The 25,362-nt window shown below is 45.4% G+C and overlaps 1 protein-coding gene and 1 long non-coding RNA gene across 2 annotated transcripts in view; both read left to right on the forward strand.

Moving 5' to 3' along the window:
- Positions 1-886: 886 nt before the first annotated feature.
- Positions 887-25,362, forward strand: part of sypl2a (synaptophysin-like 2a) — a 495,265-nt gene continuing 470,789 nt past the window's right edge. Inside the window, exons 1-5 of the mRNA XM_085159109.1 lie at positions 887-1,331; positions 1,482-1,556; positions 10,852-10,967; positions 16,306-16,501; positions 16,758-16,928. Of these exons, the coding sequence (XP_085015235.1) occupies positions 1,317-1,331; positions 1,482-1,556; positions 10,852-10,967; positions 16,306-16,501; positions 16,758-16,928 (573 nt within the window). The 5' untranslated portion in view covers positions 887-1,316. The remainder of the gene's footprint in view (positions 1,332-1,481; positions 1,557-10,851; positions 10,968-16,305; positions 16,502-16,757; positions 16,929-25,362) is intronic.
- Positions 16,935-24,803, forward strand: LOC146519268 (uncharacterized). Its single transcript, XR_014874037.1, has 2 exons — positions 16,935-22,314; positions 22,349-24,803. It is a non-coding gene; the product is annotated as an uncharacterized LOC146519268 (long non-coding RNA).

Genomic DNA, 25,362 nt, shown 5'->3' on the forward strand with positions numbered 1-25,362 from the left:
AGTCGCGAGGAAAGATCGGACATTCGAAAATTACACTACATTGTGCAGAATTCGCATTACCGTTATTAGTTATTAATTCAAATTCAAATTCAAATTTTATTTGTCACACACACACAACCATACACAGTATGACATGGGGGTGAAATGCTTGTAGCTGCGCAATGCCCGACCATTAAATGACAGAAAAAGGTTTTACAGTATTTACAATTTACTACAAAATTTACAAATTAACTTAGGAATTTACAGTAAAAATAAAAATAAAAATAAATAAAAATGTGCAAACAGCAGAGAGTTAGTTATTAGTTAGCGTTTCTGATGTTGGAGGGAGCCTCCAACATCAGAAACGCTAACTAATAATCACACTGAAAGAAAAATGAGTCATCGCTTTCTGATTTCAAACATGTGCTTTTTATTTATTTTTTTTATTTATTTAAAAGTAAAGTAGGGTCCGTGCTAGTGATGGTGAATTCGATTCTTTTTACTGAAACGAGTTTGAATGAGTCACACACCAAAGTGAATCGGCTTTGAGTCATTGTGTCAGTTGCCCAGAGAGTGCAAAAAAATATACATTTTTACTCAAACTTAATTTGTTTCTCTTTTCATGTAAATCCTACTGCTAAGATGAGTGATTGAAAAAGAAAAACAACTAGTTTTAAAGAGCAAAAAAAGAGCAAAAAAAAGATTTCTAAAGGGAACATTTACTTTATTTATTTTTATTTTATTAGTATTTTCCTCATATGTGTCAAATATATATTTTCTCATCTAAATGTCCACTGAGCTGTGAGCCAGGGGGCAGTAATGCGCCTTAACATTGGTTGCCAACCAAGAACAAGAAGCTGTGAGCCAGGAGGGAGGGGGTGAGTAGCTTAAATGTGCTGTTAGCATGTTAGCAGAGCGATGCTACTGTGAACTGAGGAGCTATTGTCTTGATGTGAGCTTCTACTCAGGGTTTTTTGTTCATGTTCAGAGCAGAAATGTTTTTGTTAAGAAACTAGCTGTTGTTTTTTCCACACAATTTTAATTATAAGCTAGATATATTTCTACTAATGGAATTAGTTTGCTAACAGCAACAGGGATGAGTCAGTGAGTCAGTTGGGCTTGTGAATCATGATTCACGAGTCAGTAAAGTGATTCTCGAGTATTGAACGATTCGTTCATGATTCGCGCATCACTAGTCCGTGCACAGCTGAGACTGCCCCCTGCTGTTAGCTCCTATGTCGTCGGCAGAAAGCAGACGGAGCAACTTGAAGTTAGCTTTCCATGCAAACTGACAAAAGTAGTACCGGGACACTGACTGCTAGTTTTTACACACTTCGATGGACACTGTTCAGGTTTGTGAGTCTTTTAAAGTGCTTAAGTTGACGTGAGCTAGCGTTAGCCTCAGCTGCTTTAACCAGGGCAGCGTCAGTTAGCTGCAAGGTGACCAACAAACCGCCGTTTGAGGTACTTTTCGTTTATACCTGGTTGTCTTTGGTGCACAGAAAGCGATGGCTGGGTTTTCTCTGGACCTTGGACCGCTGAAGGAACCTTTGGGATTTATTCGTGTCCTCGAGTGGGTAAGCACTGTCACAAACATGTCTTTGTACATTATTCATCCCAATCAGCGTGAAGGGTCGAATATTCGCTGCGACGTCTCCTAGGAGTCCATTTATCACTGGTACCAGTAATAAAACTGGTACCAGTAATAAAACTGGTACATGTATTCAAGAAGAGAGCTTGAGTAACTAACTTTAAACTTCTTCTGTCTTGTCGACATTAAGTTTTATAACACTGACCTCACTCATTTTGCTCATGTTAACCTAGAACAGGGTGTCGGCTTTTATCACACCATAAAACCTGATTATGTGTAGGACTGTGCAAGCCCACTGTGGCACTCCCACTGTGGCACTCCCAGTTGGTACCTGCTGTTGTTGAACCGTGGGGTGAATTTGATGTGGAGTGGCAGCTGCTCGGCTTGTGTTGGAACAAGCTGTAAATGTCACTTGTGTTTGAGAGAAACTGCCCTTTGATTCTGAACAGACTGAATATGAAAGAAACGCATTAGGATTGAGCCCTCTGCACATATCCACGCGCGGACTTGTTTAAATGACTATAAGGTCGGATCTGCTGATTTTTGCTGTCAGGAAATCAAGGTGAAAGTGTGTCAGTCGGTTCCATTTGAATGCACAGTAATGTTTGTTTGTGAACTTAGTGAAACGTAAACAAAGAGCCAGCAGAATTATCTGTGCAAAAGTGTTGAGCCGCCTGGTTTGTTGACAGACGGGTGTTAAAAGCAGCAGCTCTCATAGCTGATTATAAATGGGTTTGTTTTGTTACAGCTGTTTAACACTGACCTGTGAATCATTCAAGCACAAGCAGCATTATGTCTACAGGCAACAAATGATCCAATAACCAAACTTACATTATATCTATAAACCCTTTGTTTCCTAACAGCTTGACACAAAAGCCCATAAATACAGTATTGTGTTTATTATTGACAATATTTTGAGTTATTTGCTTGCCAGACATTCTAATCTGAAAGAAGAGAAACAAAGCCTCGTACACCCATTCGTACGTGTGCTGTCTAACATTTGAATAGTAAATTTGTGCATTGGAGGAAAACCTGAGGTTGAGTATCTCACCCAGCAAGCTTTGGCATTCAGAGCTGGCACTGGAGCCACCGGGAATCAAACCATCAACCTTGCAGTTAGTGTTTACCTGCCCCAGCTCCTGAGCTACAGCTAGCAGAGATTTGTTTGTGCTTCAGAGCTGACGCTGTGTAGTTTGTAATTGCATTTGTTTTACATATTTAAGGCAGACAGTCAACACCAGTGTGAACTCTTTGAAGTTAACAGAGGACAGTTGTTTGTGCTATTTGTTGTTAGGGCTGTGCGATACGACCAAAACCTCATCTCCTGATATAAGACATCTATCGTCCGATAACGATATAAATCACAAACATGTAACATTTTCTGTAAAGTCTGTGAATCTCAGCAGCTCGACTTGTGTGACGTGTTTCCAGCTGTGCGTCGTGTAGCTGGAGTCGAGTGTTTTAACGACGCATGAAACATTTTTAGACATCAGTTGTAACGGCGCCGTTTTCTTTCAAAGTTTGAGTCTTAGGTTTATGTTTTAGCACCTGGCGGCTCTTTGTTGCTTCTCATCCGTAAACTCTCTGCATCTTTGACGTGATTCAGTTTATTTTGAAAAGTCTCAACAGGATCTTGAGCTTTATTGTGAAAGGTTTACGTGGAAAAAAACAAGCGGACAGCGGAGCCACGTGATGCTGTTACCGTCGCTGTTGCTAACGACAACGCATAAAAACAGGCGCTTGTCGTCCGTAGTGTGGTTATATTAAATATAAGAGAACTTTAATATAACCACTGCAGTGACATCAGAAACATGAAAACAGCTGTAAACAGTTTATTTTGCGACACCACGAAACAAACGAGAGCGTAAAATGAAACGATGTTTTTATATCATCATCCGATATATATGGTTACATCGAACAGCTCTAGCTACAATTACACCTGATATGTAGAATCGGACAATAATTACATCATCTGTGGGTCATCGTCTTAAAAAGATGATTTATTTGGCTTTTTCTTTTCAAACTCTTTGTTTAGAATCACAGCACAGTTACAGAGTCCATCCAAACCTGACCCTGCTGACCCCCCAGCAGCAGAGTGGTTATAAACAGGGCTGCACATAAGTGGTCCGCAGGTGTGCATGCGCTGTGTTTAGTTCCTATATAAACGGCAGTGTTTTTGTCCACTAGAGTGGGATTTTCACGGCACATTCTGCACCACATCTCTGTGCGTTCAGCATTTGTTTGAAGCCAGCTCACCTCCTGCAACCACTTGTCCGAGAATACGCACTATTTTGTGGTTCGGACTCCTCCTGACATTTGTTTGGAGGTGGAGGAACATCACAGTAACTGCTTAAAGGAGCTTCTTTGACATCTTTAAGACTAAACAAATGTCTGTCCTCCTCCAGAACATCTTCTGCACGCAAACACACGTTGCAACTTCTTATCTGGTGCACGTCTTTTATTCTGACAGCGCGTGCGCACCTGCGGACCACTTATGTGCAGCCCTGTTATAAAGAGCAGCACCATGACACAGCATGGCGTGTTGACAGAGAGCGTATGCACGGTAACTAAGAATGTCTTCAGTAGATAGAGTGAATGTTAGGGCTGCTACGATTCACTGACTAGATCGACATGAATCTGTTACTCTAGCTGGATCTTATTGCTAACACTACATCTAAGACCCACGCCTGTGTTGGAAAGGTGGATGTATTCTGTGACAGGTGGAGTTCAGTCATTCAGGAGAGCTTCAGAGTAGGGCTGGGCGATATGAGGAATCTAATATCACCATATTTCTTTGGCTGTATCACAGTACACGATATATCGCGATACGTTCGAATAACCTTCAAAAACAAGTGTTTATTCAACCATGTGGTGTCTAAAGTTGCACCGTTCACGTCTTCTAGGTTGTGTCAGCTGACGAGCTGCAGCGTGCTGGGCCGACTGCAGTCTTGTAAGGCGAGTCCGACTAACTCTAGCATATTAGGAGTTACAATAGTCCAGCTGTAGTAAAAGCATAGATCGCTCGTTCAAAGTTTTTAAAAGATAAAAATGACCTCACATTAGATAAAAGCCTCCGTTTGAAAAACAGCTGAGCTAGTCTGCTTTTCAAAGGTGAGATTATTGCCAAATACAACCCCCACATTTTTGGCATGTGACTCAATAAAAGGCTCAAAGCTGTGCAGGTTCAAATAAGAGGTGCTGGGATTACCACTTATTTATTTATTTTATTTTATCTATTTTATTTATTTGTTTCACACATGGTACAGCAGTAATTCGTCCCATGTTGGTACAAACACTTTGGTTTTGTTCTCATTAAAGTTAAGAAAGTTGGAGGCCATCCAGGCTTCACTGAGACAACGAGGTAAGGGCTCGAGTGGGGCAGGACAGCTTCTCTTCAGTTGGAGGTAGATCTGAGTGTCCTCGGCCTGTGAATGGAAACAAGTGTTATATTTGCTGAAAAAAACCAGACTGATCTGTGGCCAGCAGTCTGGAGGGACAACACACATGATTGATCAAAGGTACGAGCTAAAAAGTTAGACAAGTCTTGGATAAAGTCCCTGGGATATTACAGAGGTCTGTATACAGCTGCACGGGTGTCGGGCGGGGATGCTTGCAGGCCACTCCACCACCACGCGCAGTCATCCTCAGCAGATCTTCACAGTCAGAAGGTAAAAGTAAAACAGATGGACTCCCCGGCTCTCTGCCAGGTTTTCCTCACCAGCAGATCCAGGTCCCCGTTAGTGAAGAAGATTAGTGTTCGTGAGCGAGCATTAACAAGACTTCAGACCTGTCGGCCGTAGGCTTTACTCCACCCGAGCCAAGACGGGTGTTTAACGTGTTCTGTGGTGTGTGGGGAGACGTTCACGTGCAGAGACACTCTTCATTTGCAGTGGAAGAACTTGGTGGTGCATCCTCCTGGTTAAATGTAAATCACTGTTCCTCTGTCCTTGGAGTCTTTCTGACAGCAAACAACACTGACACTGTTTGATCTCCTGCATGAGGAGGTGTGTGTTCATGTTTATGAGCATGTGTGTGAGGCTGTAAATCCTGTGTGCGCTTAGAGCTTTGCCCTGTGCTTCAGACTTTCACTGCTGAAAACCAGGCGTTTGATTAATAGACAGAAGCAGCCTCAGGCCCGTGGCTCAGACTGAACATCTGTGTTTGTGTTGTGAACAAAGCTTTTTGTCCCACGGACACTTCCAGTCTTTGCTTCCATGTAACATGGGACGCTGCTGTCAGCCTTAGCCGTGTCCTTTCCATGTGGAGGAGTAGCAGCTCTATTCTCAGTCCCCCCCATGACTCAACTCCTCACCCTACTCCGCCTTTCAGAGACGGGCCACTTGTATCTGCAATGTCGTTCTAATCGTGTTAACAAAAGATGAACCTAGATGAACACATCGCTGGCGTTTCTCAACAGCGGTGAAGAATGGCTGCATAACGTTTAACGCCAAAATGTACCAGCATGGGGCATCAAATAACCCTGTACCAATTAGATTACACAACTAATAAGCCCACCCCTTAGCGTGTTCGCCACACTGTTAGCAACAGCCAGCTCGTCACGGCAGGCTCTGGGTCCTTTATAGTGGAGCCACTGTTAGCTGCAAGGCCGTCACAGAGACTCCTCCTTCACCGAGGACGTTTCGAAGCAGTGGGTTCGGTCGTCTGGTTGAGCTCCGAGTTTTTGGGCTGCAGGGGTTTGGCCGAGGGTCAGCCCGGTTAGCAATGCGTCAGTTAGCCAGTAAAGATAATGGCACGGCCCACTGACCTCGTTCTCTACTTTAGATTACATTCAACTAGGACTGGGCGAAATGACCCAAAATTCATTCATCTTTAGCTGGATGGTGATATACGATGTATATCTCAACATGTTTTAAAGCCATAAAGAAAGAACAAACAGAGTTCTTAGTCACACTGTGTCCCACACGTCACACAGGCACTTTTATTAACATACAGCGCAGATGTACAAGAAAACATTACTCAGCATCAGCATTTATTAAATAATAATGATAAATGAAAGAAAACAATGCTGTTTTTGTGCATAACAAAGAGCTCACAGCTGTGCAGTCAACATGTAAACTAACAGACGCTGAGCAGAAGAACAAGCAGCTGCTCTGTTCCCAGCTTCTGCTGCGTGATCCTCTGTAACCACCGCTGAGCAGGAGCCGTTTATACACTCAGTACGGTAACATTACGCTGAAGCACAGTACGTATCACTCCGCGAGGCTCCTCAGCAGCCGTAATGCTCCAACAATCCATCAAGCGGTGTGGCTCTGTAGCTCCGCAAAGTCGTACTGAAGCAGTGTTTAAAAGGTTTGTGAGCGCCGTGTACCGCAGAAAATCAGTTCGCGGTCAGTGAGCACAACCAGAAGTCATACATAAGGCGCGCCGTCGAGTTTTGAGAAACTGAAAGGATTTTAGGCGTTAGCTCGTTAGCGCGGTTAGCTCGTTAGCACGGTTAGCTCTGTCGCTACCCGATCCGTACCGGAAACCCGATCGGTACCCCGCATGCGCAAATCTTACGTCACTTCCTCTCTTTGCCAGCATTGCGACATTCAGTATATTTGAATGATACGGTTAGCGCCCAGTTAGCTCCTAGCATTTCTCAACAGCTCTGCCTCCTTTTCAACTACCGGGACATTTAAACTATGGATAATCCGTATACAAACAAATTCATGCTTTTCTCCTCAACAGAGAGCGTCCCCCGATTGAACAACAGCGCCTTAAAATAAGAAGAATGGCGCCTAATTACAGAATTAATAATACAGACTTTGTAATATGTCACGTGAAGATTCAGCAGCCAGATTAAGTGTTTACTGACAATTAACAGTGATAGCGGACATCATCATCACTATTCCAATCAATCCTCTCCACACAGACAAGCATAAACACACTCGACTGTCACTAAATCAAATTTAACACACGTTTGTAATGACGCCAATTCAGTTTACAATAGGGTTCATCCGCTCGGTCAGCAGGTGGCAGTATCCTCGTACACTGGGGAGTAAACTGCCATTAAACGAACAGAAGAAGAAGAAAACATCTGCACATGCGCGGTACGGATCGGGTAGACCCAATTTGTACGGTCCGACTTTGCACATGCGCAGTAAGGACCGGGGAGTCCCGATCCGTAACTATCTTTTTATTTTTCGTTTTTGTCTACATTGTACTGAAATGCTTTATTATTGCAAACATGTTAAGATATACTTATTATTCTTAACATCTTAACAGATACTCTGACCCGTAACTATCGTAAAACGCTTCGACCGGAAGTAGACACCTTTCGCGCATGCGGGGTACCGATCGGGTTTCCGGTACGGATCGGGTAGTGACAAGCTCGTTAACGCGGTTAGCTCGTTAGCACGGTTAGCTCGTTAACGCGGTTAGCTCGTTAGCACGGTTAGCTCGTTAGCACGGTTAGCTCGTTAACGCGGTTAGCTCGTTAGCACGGTTAGCTCGTTAGCACGGTTAGCTCATTAGCGCGGTTAGCTCGTTAGCGCGGTTAGCTCGTTAACGCGGTTAGCTCGTTAGCGCGTTGACGCCGTGCAGCCCCACGCACGGGGCGATCCGCGGTAACTCGTTAACAGAGATTTGCCCCGTTAATGCAGTTATGGCGTTAACGTCACGCTGCAGCACTAAAATGTCCAAATGTTTTCTTTTTCCCGAGCAGCTCCTCTGTGATAGCCGCCATGACCGTCCTGCAACTGAAGCAGGGGGGAGGCTCTGTTCAGAGAGGCGGAGTAACGCAGCGTAGAGACGAGAGAGACAAAGTATAATTATAACGTAACATATATCGATATAAAGGATACTGTCACATCTCATGTCTCGTATAAAAATATATTGATATATTTAAACACTCAATATATGGCCCAGCCCTATGTTCAACTATTGTTTGGCAGTGTGGGTGAGAGAGTAGAGTGAGTGTCCCCACAGTGATCTAAAGCATAAAAAGCCTGTAGGAGGACATGAATCAGTCTAACATCCACTAACTTAGCTGGTTATGATAGTCCAAAGGTTCGTTTACCACCTGCTGAAATTGTCCTTCAGAAGAAGTTGACGGCCACAGGAGTCAGTCTGGACAGGTGACAGGGATGGAGGGCTGCAGGTTCAGGGTGACCAATAGATGGCAAAGAAAGCAGAACTGCGCCTTCACGCCACGGTGTCCGACTTAGCTTTGAGGGGTTTCATCTGTTTTTGTTTGTTCAGTAATTTACCTTTGAGCCTTGTTCTACACTCAAGACAGCAGCTGGCACCAAAATGGGAAGTGTGTCTGCAGCTCAGGTGGTAGAGCAGGTCACATGGTGCTGTAACAGTAAACTTTCTCTAACTGAATATCTGAGTGTTTTAGTGTGTGCTGGTTGGTGGAGTCCTGGAACATCTACACAGCTGACTGCTGTTTCATGGCGTTGTTGGAGCTGCATCCCTCTGCATGGAAGATGTTAGTGACACCACTGAATGTCAGACAGTGTTTATGCCACACGTTGTAAACATGAATGTGAGTTTGTCAGAGAGCCAGTGTTCGGGCTGTTTTTGCTAGCGTGACCTGCAGGCTCTGATTTTAGGTGACCTTTGACATAGATCTCCTCGATATGTTGCATACGAGTGTAGGATTTTGTTTAGAGTGAAGTGTGGACAGGGGTCTGAGATGAGCTGAGAAATGTAGTGGAGAACCTGATACACCCGAAAGATGAAACTCATTCCTGAAAATCCTCAGCCAGCCTCATGGCTGCTAAATTCCTGCGTCTGTGGTTGTGGAGTTTAACTCGGTGTCTATCCTGAGCCGTTCATTTCAAGGCTCTGCTCCTGTGTTGCAGCTGTTCCTATTCTCGATGCCACGATGTGACAGAGCGCTCGCTGCTGCTGCTGCAGTGTTTACAGAGTCGGGACCCTGTGAATCAGAATTGAATTAGTTGTAGAAACGAGTGTTGGTGCCCAGCCTGTAGTCCATGTCGTAGCAGGACCGTCCCAGTGTCTGTGGAAATCTGTTGATGCTGTAAGTCAGGGCTCCACAATCCTTCCCTGCCCCTGAGCCCGCTACTTCACCCCTCCTCTGCAGCGGAGCCACAAACCACACCCTGACAAATACCCCCATCCCCAGACTTGGGCTGGCCAGCCTCCAGGAGGGTGGAGCAGGCGTGCCCCACAGAGAGGCTTCTTCACCTGCAAGAACGCTGCTTGGCATTGCTCCATCCACTGGACCAGACTTCTCCAGGCTGACCATCACCTGCTCTGGGACTCAAGGACCCCGCGCTGCATGTGCCCCGACCGGCTGCCACTAAGGATGGATGACGTCATCCAGATAGGTGGTGGCCTGTGTGTTGTGCAGACACAGTATTTCCCACCTGTTTGCATCAGTCACTTGTGGTGTTTGATGGCACAGATGCAGGCGGACCAGTGTAGAGTCTCTTTGTCTGATGGTTGTTGTGTTCATTTATAAATACTGCGAGTGTGTGTCCTCGTAGGGATTTGTGTTGGTGTGTGACTGTCGTCCGTAAGCTCCTTTGCTGAGACGGTGTTGTTCATGTTACACAATAACATGAAAGTAACGACTCAACAAACGTCTTTCTCCTGAGTAATTCAGTCATGTGCTGCATCACAGTGTTGTGTGTAACACTTTGAGTAACGACCCACAGTGACCCTCCAACAGGTGTAATTACTTTGCATGGATGTCTTTGATGGTGCTGAGAGTGGAGCCAATGAGAATCGATGAGTGATAATGGATCCAGAGCTAATACACCACCTGCTGTAAACCATCACAGTCGGGTCATACGCTGCTCCGGGTTTTATTTCAGAAGTGCATCTTTTGTTTGTGTGGAGCTACAAACTGTCAGAGAACAGGATGTATTTACAGGAGCTAATAGGAAGTGAGTGCAGTGAGTCTGAAACATCCATATAATGCTGTTGGACAGTAACACAGTTCAATGATGTTTTCATGGTGCAGTGCTGCTACTTCCTCCTCAATATTCCTCCAGCACGTGTCAGGAAATTGTTACTATAGAAATATTGTTTAGCAAATATACAATAAAAGTAATGATGTTGTATCATACTTTAGCCAGGAAGGAGTAGGAGGAGATGGTTTAACTCAGTGGGTGTTAAACTGTGTCCTCAGCTGGTCCTGAACAACACATGAGTGCTGTGAAAATACGTTTTATGAATAAACTTGACTTTGGTTGACGTCTGCTCCCGTGTATCCTTATTGAACCAGATTTCCTGTTTTCAGATGAATGCCTGTGTGTGCTGCTTCGCCTGACACATCTTTATACCCGTTTTTCTGCCTTCAACAGGTCTTTTCAATCTTTGCGTTTGCCACCATCGGAGGTTACACTGGGACGACCCACCTCACCGTCAGCTGTCCAGACAGTGACCGACCTGTGGAGGCGTTTTTTGCTTACCCGTTCAGGTACTGACGAGCACTGGCACTCTCCCAGTCTAGTTTCTGATGCAGTGTCCTGATAGGTCCACACCTTTACCTCATTAGTGTAACGAATGGTACGATATGATGCACAAGCATGAGCTCTGCTTCACAGATGTGTTTGAGGACAGACACAGAGTGACCACAGGCACAACTGTTTACTAAAGTGTCCGTGCAAAGCTGAATAAATGGTAACTACAGTTCAGCTTGATGAACCGGATCATTTTCTAACCTCTGTGTCCACACTAATGTCTAAAACTCCTCCAACCACCCTGCTGCTCACTTACTAAACACACGTGTGCTGATACGCACAGATCACATTGTGGGTTCGTGGTAGCAGCTTCACAAAGATCCTGGTAGTAGCAGGCTAACATGTGGACTTCTTCAAGTTTCTTCAGGACGTGTCAGCTCTCATCTCAGAAGCTTCTTCAGTTCTAAGAGCGACTGGTGGAGATCCTGGGTCTTTTGACAGTTTTGACAGTGTCACAGTTTGTTCTATTAAAATGAATGTCCTCACATGTGCACTTCATTTTTCCCAGAAACAAAAATCAGGTAATCCTGTGTTCCTACATTCATCAGGTCCCAATCAGCACAGATAGCAAAAAGAAGCTGTGGGAGAGTTTGGGTCTGAGGAGGTTAATGACTGATCCTGAAAACTTCACAGTAGTTGATCAGTTTTTGTAGCAGCAGTTTATTTAAACCATATATGAAGTTTCATACTCTGTGTAATGCTTTTAATTGTTAAATGTATGTTTTATAACAGAGGGTGACGAGACGTGCATGTGGTCTGTGCATATCAGGTTGGTGCACATGCATGGAGGCTCTGTGTAGCTTTACATGCTTGTATGCACAGAGAGATGTTTAAAAGAGGAAACATGTTGGATTCATGAATCGTGTTTATATCTTTATGTTTGTAGGTCATCGTACGCATTCGTAACACGTCTCTCAATCATACAGTTACATAATAATAAAGTTCATGTTGCAGTCAGGATGTAGAAGAGTGTGCGCTGCTTTTATTCTAGTAGTTAGACACAGACATGTTCAGGCACAGTAACATCAGGACTGTAGTTCTGTACCAGTGTGATCAGGATGAAATGGGAACAAATGGAAATGCTGTGACAGCAAGAACAGATGTTGGAGTCGTCATGGGGCAAATAATTATTTGATCACCTGCTGAATTTGTAATCAGGCACATGGTTGACTCCCTGGGTTATTACCTCCTGGGCTGCTCCTTCATCTCTGCTTCATGCAGCAGCTCTGTGAAGGATGCAACACTTGCTTCACCCATCTGTATCTGCAGCCTGTAGCCCAGGCGCTCAGTGGGCGCTCAGTGGGCACTAGTGATGGGATTTCTGGCTCTTTTTAGAGAGCCGGCTCTTTCGGCTCCAAACCGGCTCTTCAGGTTGTTTTGTTGCTTTAATTAATTTATTATTAACAACAATATAAAATTATGCACAAAAGGAATTACTAATGTAAAAAAGTGGTTTTATTTATATATGTTTATAATAAATATATGTGGTGGCTCCTAGAGACAAAACACGTACAAACTCCAAAACACATTTCTAGCGTTAACTGAACTTCAAAGCAGAGCTACTAGATCACTTAAATTACACAATTGAAAGCATGACAGCATATGTGTAGTGTTTGTGTATTTATACACAAGCACTCATATATAGTCAAATAATAAAAAATAAATAAATAAAAGTTCATTTACCTGTTACTACCGGTCGTTGGTACTTGCTGGCTTGTGTAGCCACGAGGTAACAAAAGCTCAACACTGCGCTGAGCATCCTGGAGCACTTCTGTTGTGTTTTGTACGCGTTTTGAGTTTTTACGTGTTTTGGAGTTTGTACGTGTTTTGTCTGTAGGGGCCACCGTAAATATACTTTTATTTATTCACTCCACATAAAATGTAATAAATAAATCATATAATACAAAAACCAAATATTTACATTTCAATTTTTAACTATTTAAATTTTCAGCTTTTTCCTTTTAAACAAATTTAAAGTGAAACAACACAAAACACTGCAAACCACAACACAATTAAATATAAATTAAAATATGAAAACAAAAAGAAGATGCATATTCTCTGTCATATGGACCTGCATGAATAAACTTTCTACATCCTTTATCATCTGCAACTGAAAATAGTTGTGGATGATTACTATACCTTTCTAATGTTGTTGTCCCTGCCTCTCTCTCTCTCCCTCCCGCTCTGTTCTTGTGCTACTGAGTGTAACTACCGCCCCTCCCCCCTCTGCCCAGCGTAAAGCACAAGGCTCGCGTGCTGAGTGAAGCGGGAAAAAGTGCGAGAGAGAGAGGGGAAAAAAACCACGAGCCGGCTCGCGTCGTTCACGTCAAAGATCCGGCTCTAAGAGCCATTTCGTTCGCGACCGACCCATCACTAGTGGGCACTGAGCCTGCTGCTGTCCTTCAATGCCCAGCTGGTGGCGCTCAGCTTACCCAGCTAGATGTCCACCGGGCGGGCGTGGACGGCTTAGGCCTTGCACCGGTGGACAATTGCAGGCGTTTCCATGGCAATATTGTTTGTGACTCTGTCACGGGGCTTTCTGCACATGCCACTGGTGGGTCCACTGCCACAGATCACTGCTGTGACCCTGTCAGCCAGGGGAGGTGCTGATGCAGCCACGATGATGATGGAGGTGCTCCGAGGCACTTCACCACTGCAGACTGGGTGGAGGTCATGACAGAGATCCCATAGTGCTGCTACAAAGACAGAACAAGGGCAAAATGCATAGAGTACAGGCTGTGGTTAGCTCCTGCCTGACACATCCTTAATACTGGGAACAGGGTTTCCTAACCTGCTGGGGCAGTGCGTGGGGATGTGTTCATGACCTGTCCGACCTGTGGAGGGGTACAGTCACACAGGTGCATCACACCAACCTCCTTAAAGGATGGAGAGAGGCTGTGATGAGTCGGGCCCCCCTCCCTCCATTGACCGTCTCACACAGCTGTGTTCTCCCCTCTGCGTGGCCTCGTGGAGCCTTTTGTTTCGCGCCCTGTGACGGTGCGTTCATGACCCTGTCAGTTACACAAGGAAGTGAAGGAAGTGTTGACTGCTGCAGGGTGTCCTGTGCCCCAGGTTGGGCACTGCACTGTTTTTCAGCACACTGGGTTTATCCATGGCTGCTGGCAGATTGCCGTGTCTGCAGACTCTAAGGGGAAAGCGTCCTTCTCCGCTCCGTACAGCTTGGTTCGTCACGTGTTCGACTTTTTCAGAGCCCCAGCCACGGTGCAGTGCCACGTGGCCACGCAGGTGCACCTGCAGATGGATGAAACAGCAGAGTCATATCCTGCCAGCATCCCAAGGTGCCGCGGTTCTTTCGGGCTAGCTGGTTACTGCCACCAGTTTGTGCTGAACTTTGCAGACCTGACCAAAAGGGTGGCCCCGATCTGGTCTAGTGGACGGAGCAGTGCCAGGCAGCGTGCAGGCGAGGAAGGCCCTCTGTGGGGAAGCCCTGCTTCTGCAGACGGACACCTTGAACAGAGTCTGGGGGCTGTTTTGTCCCAGCAGGTAGGGTGGACCACTCTGTCATTTACATCAGCTGGAGCCTGTCAGAGTGGGTGCAGCACCGTTGAGTTGGAGGGTCTGGCAGTGACTCCGCCTCTGTTACCTCCCAGGCTGTGTTTTCCTGTGTTTTTAACTCAGTGGGGGGATTTCAGATGATCATAAGCAGGGATGTGAACCATGAGGCCTGCAGGTCAGAGTCGGGCCAACAAAGCCTTCAGTGAGGCTGCTTTGGGAAAGGGCTCATACGATTTCAGCGTGTAACTGTGTTTTTATAGGTTTATCGCAGGGCTGGGCGATGTGGCCTACAGCCCATACTGTGGTCTAACTTGAAGCATGTGCCGTAACGATATATGTAACGATATATATCACGATATGTTCTTGTCTTCTGTACAGCGCTCCCTCACTAGAACCTGGTTCACCTTTCGCTGTTTCGCCTTTTTTCTCCTGCATGCTGTTTTTTGGGGTTTTTACAGCTTATTGTGTTCTGCGTCCTGATTGGCTGTAGACCATTGTCAATCAATCGCGTGCCGTGTCTCCTGTACAGGACAGGATGCGTTCAGCTTGTCAAACATAAATCTTCGATCCTAGCAGTGTGACTGAAGTGCTGTACTGTATGTTTGTACGTTTCCTCCTCAACAAACAACAGTGTTGACGAAACATTTTGCACCGTCGAAGGCTCCAGCAGGTGTCTTTGGTTTCTTTCTATAACACTGGACTTCTACGAAGGTTTGAACTGTGAGAGTTTAAACGAGAGAGAAGAGTGTGAAGATGTTCCTGCCTGTCTGAGAAAAGAGTATAAAGTGTGTAGTGACGGGTTTTACAGCCTTTAAACATCTATAATAATTGTAAAAAATAAAGTTGGCTACTTCGTGGATTTCACCTGTCACGAGTTATTTTTAGAACGTAACTCCTGCAATAAACGAGGGACTGCTGTATATCATATTTTCCGCACTTAAAATCCTTTAAGTTTCTCAAAGATCGACAGCGCGCCTTATGTATGAATCCTGGTTGTGCTCACTGACCTCGAAACGATTGTATGTACACGGCGCTCAGAAACCTGTCAAAAATGTTTAAGTGCGACTTTGCTCAGCTACGAAGCCGCAGCACCTGCTGGATTGTTGGACCATTACAGCTACTGTAGTCAGGAGCCTCGCGGAGGAATCTGGGTCCTAAACTCCATCAGCTTCAGGTCCCAAAGTCAAACGATCACTGCAGCATCTCTGAGGGTTACAAACTGTCTAAATTCTTCCATCTGTAATAAAATGATCAGCGTTGCTGCTTTACCAGGTGTAACTGTGAAGTTTAACATCCATCCATGAAAACAGGATTTATTACATTTAACAGAGTTAGAAGTTAGCAGGAAGTTAGCTCGCTAGCTTCCACCTAAACATGCTGCATTCTCTATGCTGTTTAATTATTCATTTCACTAAGAGCTTTCATTCCTTAGCCTGTTCATCCCAAGCAGACACAGTGGAGGACTATTGGCTCAATGTAGCATATCACATCAGGAGTTTCCATTTGTTTCCTCATTTAAAAAGAACAAGAACACTTCCACATGTTGGACAGATGACAAAGTCCTTGTAAGAAAGCCGTCAGTGTCCAGTCTCTGTAAACTGTGTAATGGAGCTGAAGGCTTACTCTGAGTGTGTTTTGATGAATCCTTTCTTTCCTCTTGCATTCCTTGGATAGAAGAGTAACTCAGGTGAGGAGCTGTGTTGTCTGAAGTCAAATAATAAAAGCAGATGTGTTTGGAGCAGCGGGTGAACGTGCCTTCTTTCTCTCTGATTTCCTCAGGCTGGCAATGAAACCGTATTGTCCACCACTGTGTAACGGCTCGTGCACTGAGACCTATCTGCAGGGCGACTTCTCCTCTTCAGCGCAGTTCTTTGTGTGTGTTGGTGTGTTTGCCTTCCTTTACTGCACCGCCACACTCGTAGTCTACCTGGGCTACCGGAGCGTCTACCTGCAGACCAGCCGTGGTCCCGTCATAGTGAGTACACATGTTGTAGAGCAGTGAGTCTGTGGGAAGTTTGCAGCAGAGCACTGATGGTAACAAGACGACCAGTGTTACTGGCTTCATCTGGGAGGGGGTTTAATGTGGTGGCTGATGGGTGTAAGCATCGGAGAAGCTTTGTCCTCCTTTATGCTGCTTAAGGAAAAACGGTCACATCCTCTAATCTGCAAATGTAACTCCACATCAGTGTGTCATTGAAAACTGTACATTGGTGAGCGTTTGTGTTTGATAGGACCTGCTGCTGACCGCTGCCTTTGCCTTCCTCTGGCTCGTGTCCTCCTCGGCCTGGGGCAAAGGCCTGACCGACGTTAAATACGCCACTGACCCCAACCGCCTGGTGCCGCTGTGTGGCAGCTGTAAAGCAGGAGAGTTTCCTTCCATGGGCAGGCTCAACGCCTCTGTGGTAAGTTTACAAAGGCTCACATCGATAATATCAGAGGCTAAGTTTACAGCAAACATGTAAAAAGCAGATGAAATCAGCATGTTCTCGTAAGATATGAAGCAAAAATATGTCTGTTTTTGTACGTGCTGATGTCTAACTAATGCTGATGTCTAACTAATGCTGATGTCTAACTAATGCTGATGTCTAACTAATGCTGATGTCTAACTAATGCTGATGTCTAACTAATGCTGATGTCTAACTAATGCTGATGTCTAACTAATGCTGATGTCTAACTAATGCTGATGTCTAACTAATGCTGATGTCTAACTAATGCTGATGCAGATGTGGAAACATATGTGCAACAAGCTGTTTGTTAACTCGTTGCTGGGGCAGCAGGATGCATCGTGTACTGAATAACTGTAAGTCATGAACTCGTTCAGTCACAAGTGTAACTCTCAACATAGCTCGTATTTGTCTACAAATATGCAGGAGCTGTATTCATGTGAAGACTGGTCTTTGTGAGGGGACTGATGCTTGTTTGTGTTGTTGAACATGTTAGTTTTAGAAAACAACAGTACTGAACAAAGACAAGCTTTAGATGTGAGTCTTACAGCACCACAGATCTGTGGAACAACAAACTCTCACAGTTTTTTGATTGTGTAAGGCGCTGTGAGTAGGAGGCCGTTCAGACCTTTAGATGGTTTGTTACAGCCTAGTGGACCAGGTGCAGTCACTGATGCTTTTTATAATTCATGTAACGTTTATAAGAATGAACAGACAGAAAACACAACGAAGCAACAAACTCTGGCCAGGCAGGCGTTACACAAAGACAAGGGAATGAAACCAAAAGTGCACGTGGACTGTGCACGCCGACTGTGCACGTGGACTGTGCACGCGGACTGTGCACGCCGACTGTGCACGCCGACTGTGCACGCGGACTGTGCACGCCGACTGTGCACGCCGACTGTGCACGTGGACTGTGCACGTGGACTGTGCACGCCGACTGTGCACGCCGACTGTGCACGCCGACTGTGCACGTGGACTGTGCACGTGGACTGTGCACGCCGACTGTGCACGCCGACTGTGCATGACGCAGTCCTGAAACAGGCCAGGTTACAGTTTAGCTGGATGTTCCTAACAAAGGGTTTGAAAAAGCTCTCAAACATGCAAACAGCAGCACATTTATCACAGAGACGTCACCAAAGGTTTCACTGAGCTTTGTCTCAGAGTGATGGAGTCTGTGCAGAGCCTCAAACTGCATGAGCCTGTACCTGCAGCTCAGCACTGGCTCAGGCCCTGTGGCAGGGCTGCATTAACCAGCACAGTCTTTGACAAACTGGGAGATCAGATGTTTAGATTTTGGTTGCTTCAAAAAATAGAATAGAAATAGAAACTATGATTTTTAGGTTCAGCGTTAAGATCAGGGATGCACCCCCACATAAAATGTCTAATTCAATGATAACAAAAATGCGTCGGGCGACAGCTCAGAGGAGCCAGCTTTCTTAGAGTCCCAGGGTGGGGTGCTCGAAGGTGCTCCACCCGGGGGCTCTGTCGTCCTACTGGTAGACTTCAACACTCATGTGGGCAACGACAGTGAGACCTTTAGGGTGTGACTGGGAGGAGCGGCCAGCCTGACCTGAACCAGAGTTCTGTTACTGGACTAGTGTGCACACCGCAGTTTGTCCATAACAAACACCATGTTTGAGCGTAAGGCGGTCCTTGAGTGCACACGGCTCCAGGACACCCCAGATTCATACGCTCTGGACACTGGAGTGCAGAGAGGGGCTGAGCTGCCAGCTGATGACCACCTACTGATGAGTTAGATCAGGTGGGGGGGCAGGACGCCGCACAGAGCCGGCGTATAGTGAGGGCGTGTCTTTGTGTGGGTCGAATGGGTTGGTACTTATTTACCTGCTGTAACCGGTTCACATTGAGTTCATTAATTAAAAGCTTTGCACAAACACAGAAATATCCTCAGAATGTAAATAATGTAGCACTTGAACTTTGACCACAGAGCTCCTGTAGGTGTACTGTGGTTGCCAAGAGTATTCATCTCTTTCCAGATCATTGCATGAAGGTGTTGCACCTTCAACCATGTTGTATTAAACGTGGCCTGATTCCTGCAGCATGCAGTCTTCAAACAGGTGAGGAGTTGGCTCGCTCTCAGCAGCTGTGTGTACGATACGATGCCACTGTGCAACAAATCCAGCTGTGAATATTCCCTGTTAGTGGTATTATAATAACGTGGACGTGATTGGGAACCACTCAGCTTAGCCACAAAGTGGTAGGTCAGGTAAGATCTCAGTGCAGGGTCAGCAGATGCCACCGAGCTTCATGTGGCCTGCAGACTGGCTCCAGATCAGTGTATAGAGAGCTCAATGGGTTTGGCTGTCATGGCTGAGCAGCTGCACCCTAGTCTTACATGCAAATGCAATGCAAAGTGTTGGATGCAGTGGTGTAAAGCATGTCAGACTTTAGAGCAGTGTGTTCTCTGGAGCTACAAGTCACATTTGTCCATCTGGCAGTCCGACGGATGAGCCTGGGTTTGGTGGCCAGTGTTTGGCAGACGTGTGAAGAATAATGCTTCAGCATCCCCAGACATTTTGGACAACTCCATGTTCCCAACACTGGGAAAGGTTGGGTTATCATCCTGTCCCAACCTAGTGCACAAAGCAAGGTGTGTAAAGGTGAGCGAGCTTACTGTGAAAGAGCCTGACCTCAGTGCTGATGACATCAGTGTCTGACCTCACAAGCGCACTTCTGGAAGAATTGTCCAAATTTCCCATAAACATGTTTGTAAACCTCGTGCACAGCCTTCCCAGCAGAGCTGCAGATGGTGCCGATACCATGTTCAACCTGTGGATCAAAGATGCACATGTGAAAGCAGACCAGCAAATGTTTTTGCCAGTTATATAGTGAAGTGTTGGAGGCTCTGCTGTCACCAGCTCACTGACAGCAGGCCTGTCAAACTTGTACAGAGGTATAATCCCCTATGTCAGAGAATCCATGCAGGCAGGGGCGGGACTTTGTTTTGATGGGCACACTGTGCAGCCAATCAGCATGTATGTAGCACAGAGCCATGGCTCAGTGTCTGAACGCGCTGTTATATTTCTGAACCACAAACAAGCAGAAACTTTTAGCAGTTTCATGTGTTCTGCAGCTTGTTTACTGATGAAGCCTCTTATTCATGCTCCACAAAGTCACGACACAGAAACGTTCCTGAGTTTTCCTTTATTTTAATGACTGTTTACATTAAAGCTTCTCACTGAAGGCATCAAAACATGTTTATATGTTACATACACATACATGTATGTAACATACATGTATGTGTATGTAACATATGTATGTAACATGTATGTATGCTGGCTCAGTCTGCCTTCAGCTTGGAATAAATCCCCAACAGCATCACCAGCAACACCCCCACACCTCACACCTCGTCCTCCATGCTCCACAGTGGGAAGTCATCCTCATCTCCTGATATAAGACCTCTATCGTCTGATAACGATATAAATCACAAACATGTAACATTTTCTGTGAATCTCAGCAGCTCGACTTGTGTGAAGTGTTTCCAGCTGTGCGTCATGCAGCTGGAGTCGAGTGTTTTAACGACGCATGAAACATTTTTAGACATAAGTTGTAACGGCGCCGTTTTCTTTGTGAGTATTTACTACACGGCGTGCTGCGGGGAAACGCCTGTTCTAACGTTTGAGTCTAAGGTTTATTTTTTAGCACCTGGCGTCTTTTTTACTTCTCATCCTAAATAATCTGCTCTTTCACGTGATTCAGTTTATTTTGAAAAGTCTCAACAGGATCTTGAGCTTTATTGTGAAAGGTTTATGTGGTACATAAACAAGCTGACACGCGATGGTGTTACCGTCGTTGTTGCTAACAACAACACATAAAAACAGGCGCTTGTCGTCCGTAGTGTGGTTATATTAAATCTAAGAGAAAGAGAGAACTTTAATAAAGCCACTACAGTGACATCAGAACATGAAAACAGCTGTAAACAGTTTATTTTGTGACACCACGAAACAAACGATGGACGTTTATATCGTTCTGTCGAACAGCTCTAGTGGGAACATGCATGTAGAGACCATCGTGCACCTTTTCTGCACAAAGACACAGCAGGTGGAACCAAAGATCTCAGCTGTGGACTCATCAGACCAAAGCACAGATGGCCTGATGTCCATCCTCGTGTTTCTCAGACCAAACAAATCTCTGCTCTTTGCTTTTCCTCAGTCGTGGTCTCTCAGCAGCCGTAAAGGCCTGATTCACAGTCTGCTCTGAACATGCAGAGATGTGTCTGCTCCTGGAGCTCTGTGGCATCTATCTGCGCTCTGATCTGAGCTGCTGCTAACGATTTCTGAGGCTGGTGACTGGGATGAATGTGTCCTCAGCAGCAGAGGGACTCTGGGTCTTCCTGTCCTGGGACGTCCTCGTGTGGGACAGTTTCATCCTGGTGCTTCATGGTTTCTGCGACTGCACTCGGGGACACAAAGTCTGAGCAGCTTCACAGCCTGACTGACCTTCAGTTCTTACACTAATGATGTTTCTCTTCACTCAGCTGATTGGTTGTTGCCATAATATGAACAGCTGTCAAACAGGCTGTCAGCTGTGCACCCACCTGACTGCTGCACAACACAACTGATGTTAAGAAGGCAACAAATGAGCCCTGACAGGCTCAGCTGTGAAACCATGTCAGGTGACGACATCACGAAGCCCACTGAGCAGGCCGAGGGTTTGCAAAAAGTAAACTTTCTTGCTTCATTTCTTTGATGTCTTCAGTTTGTATCTACAGTGTTCAAAGTGAGAGCATGAAAACTTCAGAGAGCAGTGACACAGTAAACTGACACAAGTTGTTCTGCAGCTTTGAGCGGTCGATACAAGACTGAAATACTTCATCTGTCACTAACAGTCAGCAGCTCCAGAATCACTGTGTCGAGTAAAGAGATCAAAACATGCAGACAACAACAGCACAAAGGAAGTGCTCGCTGGTTTTAACCTGCACGCAGTGTTTGTTTGTTTGCTTTTAAACAAAGTTGTGTTTACATGACATCAAATATGTTTAAGGAAGAAATGTTCTTAAATTGATAAATAAGTTACCATGGAAACCAAATGTCCTCTGCTCCGTGTCAGGCTCTCGTCCGTCCTTTGTTTGTCACACAGTGTTACACAAACATGACCCGCACATGTAAGAAGCAGTTTCCATTTACTGCACTGAGACATCAGCAGCATGCTGTCAGTGCAGTTCCTCAGCTGGGCCAGCAGGCGGTGTCACATTTCATAAACAAACAAACACTTTATTTTGTATTTAAAATGTTAAATAAACAGAACGTGTGAGAAAACAAAGAGATGGGGGAGGGGCCTTAGGAGGACAGCTTTGACCACACTGTGTCTGGATGACTTTGTTAGGTCATCCAGAAACACAACAACACTGTTAGGTGTTGTTGTGTGTCTGTCAGTGTGTGACCTTCAGCCTCATCACTGCAGCTGCCGCTCAGTTCACCTGCATCCACGCGCTGTCGTGTTGGGGTGACTGCAGCCCCGGGTAGAGCGAGTTCTCCTCGCCGCCTGCAGCCTGTGAGCCTCCCCTCCTGTTGCTCTGCGATGCTTCCTCGTGGCTGCAGTGTTAGTGTGAGAAACATGTGCTGGACGGATGAATGTGTGTTCAGCTAGAGTAGAAACGTGCTGTATAAGAGATCCTTGAACTTTACGATCGTGGCTCAACAGTTGGGAGTTCGTCTTGTAATCGGAAGGTTGCCGGTTCGAGCCCCGGCTCGGACAGTCTCGGTCGTTGTGTCCTTGGGTGAGACACTTCACCTACCGCCTCCTGGTGGTCGTTGAAGCTTCTGGAACAGACCACCAGCCTCTTATGGCACTGGCAGTTAAAGGTGCTGCTGCTTTGGACACTAGAGAAGCTCGTGCTGCGTTCACTGTGTCAGTGTGTCTGGACACTGTGGCTCCACATTAAACACGAGCTGAGCACTACAGGCGTGACCCAAGCCATCCAGGATGTTTGTAAGATGACAGTTACTGGAGTAACTGAGGTCACACAGCTGTTTGTACCGTTGCTTAAACCTGTGGCAGGAGAAACATGTCCCATGGTGACATGGTGTTTCAGGCTGATCGCCACCTGAATGGATCCCAGTGCTGTCTGTGTATCCAGACTCATTCTGTCTGCCACGACGGGTCCTCCAGCTGTTTAAAGAAGACCACAGCACGCTGCTGCTGTTGTGTTAATAATGACGTCCTCAGTTTCCGGCTGAGCTCACCTGAGACTTTTGTTGTTCAGGTGTCGTTAACCTGTCACGAGGGCCTGATGCAGGTTCTCAGGATCTCCAGGGACCTCTGACTTTCATTCATAGTGACTGAATGAACAGCTGTGCACACGGCCCTCACTACCTCGTTCAGTTTGATATCTACGGTGGCCCCTAGAGACAAAACACGTGCAAACTCCAAAACACAACAGAAGTGCTCCAGGACGCTAGGGGCAGTGTTGAGCTCGATTTGCAAAATAAACTGCAAGTTTGTTGCAAACACGTGGGCTGTATGGGACCGTCCAGTCCCCGTCACGCTGCCCAGGTTGCCTAGCAACCATGATACTAACCGCTGGAAACGTGTCAGCTAATGTTGTTCATGAGACTAAAGTCATCTCACTGTGGTAATGTAAATATAATATGGTCAATATTATAGTTAATATATTAATCATTATTAGCTATTACAGCAGTGAACATGAACTCTGTGTCAAACTCTGAGCTTCAGTACAGACTCAAGTTTCTGTTATTTATATTTCCTGTCACCTTAAATCTTCACTCAAAAGTATCTGTGACAGTGTATACAGATGTGTTATATATAAGAGACAAATGTTGTTCCTTCAGTATGTGGTCATTACTAAATTTGGCTCAGTGCTCACATACATGTGTAAAAACAATGAGCTGTGATGACTGTTTGGAGTTTGTACGTGTTTTGTCTCTCGGGGCCACCGTAGATATCAGCTGTGAGAGCTTGTAGAACAGGGAGAGTTCACCAGTTTCCCAGTGAGCCTAACCAGTAACACACAGGCAGTCCCAGTGGTGTCATCATGTACAGCGAGAGGAATCGGGTCAAACTGGCTCCGTGGTTGTTGTTTTTCAATGCAGAGGTTCATAAGTGGTGTTGGTGGTGCTTCATCGAGCAGAAGGTGAGAGCGTGTAAAGGCAGCAGCTTGTTTACACGTGGTCACATCAAATATAACTTTAATATGTTCAACAATAACAGCAAACGCACAATCTGTGTGACGTTCACTCAGAGATGGGACAGAACAGGAAGAAGAGAGGTATCTCAGTCCTACACCGGGAAAGTCCCCATGTTTGTTTGTTTGTTTGTTTGTCTGTTTGTTTGTCTGTTTGTTTGTTTGTCTGTTTGTTTGTTTGTCTGTTTGTTGGTTTGTCTGTTGGTTTGTTTGTTTGTCTGTTGGTTTGTTGGTTTGTCTGTTTGTCTGTTTGTTTGTTTGTCTGTTTGTTTGTTTGTCTGTTGGTTTGTTTGTCTGTTTGTTTGTTTGTTTGTCTGTCGGTTTGTTTGTCTGTTTGTTTGTCTGTTTGTTTGTTTGTCTGTTTGTTTGTTTGTTTGTCTGTTTGTTTGTCTGTTTGTTTGTCTGTTTGTTTGTCTGTTTGTTTGTCTGTTTGTTTGTTTGTTTGTCTGTTTGTTTGTCTGTTTGTTTGTTTGTTTGTTTGTTTGTCGGTTTGTTTGTTTGTCTGTTTGTTTGTTTGTCGGTTTGTTTGTTTGTTTGTCTGTTGGTTTGTTGGTTTGTCTGTTGGTTTGTTTGTTTGTCTGTTGGTTTGTTTGTCTGTCTGTTTGTTTGTTTGTTTGTTTGTTTGTTTGTTTGTTTGTCTGTCTGTTTGTTTGTTTGTTTGTTTGTTTGTTTGGCCCCCAGCTGTAAAGGGCTGATGTCATCAGCGGGTGAAAGCATGGCAGCTTGTGACTGAACTAACGAAGCGACGTTTGATGGCGAGGTGAACGTGATAGCTGAAAACAGGAACCACCTGCTAGAGGTCACATCTCTGTATAACATCAGCAGCTGTTCTGTTACTGAAACACTCTGTGGGACATAAAGCTGACCACAGTGCAGCTGTGCTGCTGTAGCTGGGTTACATAAAGGGCAGACATGATGCTCGTCATCCAGCTGCTGTAGCTCAGCCAACCAGGAGAACTCCTGAAACCTGTTTGCATCTTTGTTTAAATGAAGCTGTGTACATTGACAAAGATCAGTAAACCTCAGAGCAGCAGCAGCAGCAGGGTCAGCTGATCACAGGGTCAGCTGATCACAGCTGTTCAGGTCTAAATGTAAAGTCAGCTTCTACATGTGGGCTACAGACTCCTGTTTCCTTTGCTCTGTTCAGTCTGTTCACTATCAGTCACACTGAAGCAGCTCATATCCCCGTGCACTGATCTCAGTTCACTCTATCAAAGGTTCAGC

The sequence above is a fragment of the Neolamprologus multifasciatus genome, chromosome 5, assembly GCF_963576455.1.
Source record: "Neolamprologus multifasciatus chromosome 5, fNeoMul1.2, whole genome shotgun sequence".
NCBI lineage: Eukaryota > Metazoa > Chordata > Actinopteri > Cichliformes > Cichlidae > Neolamprologus > Neolamprologus multifasciatus.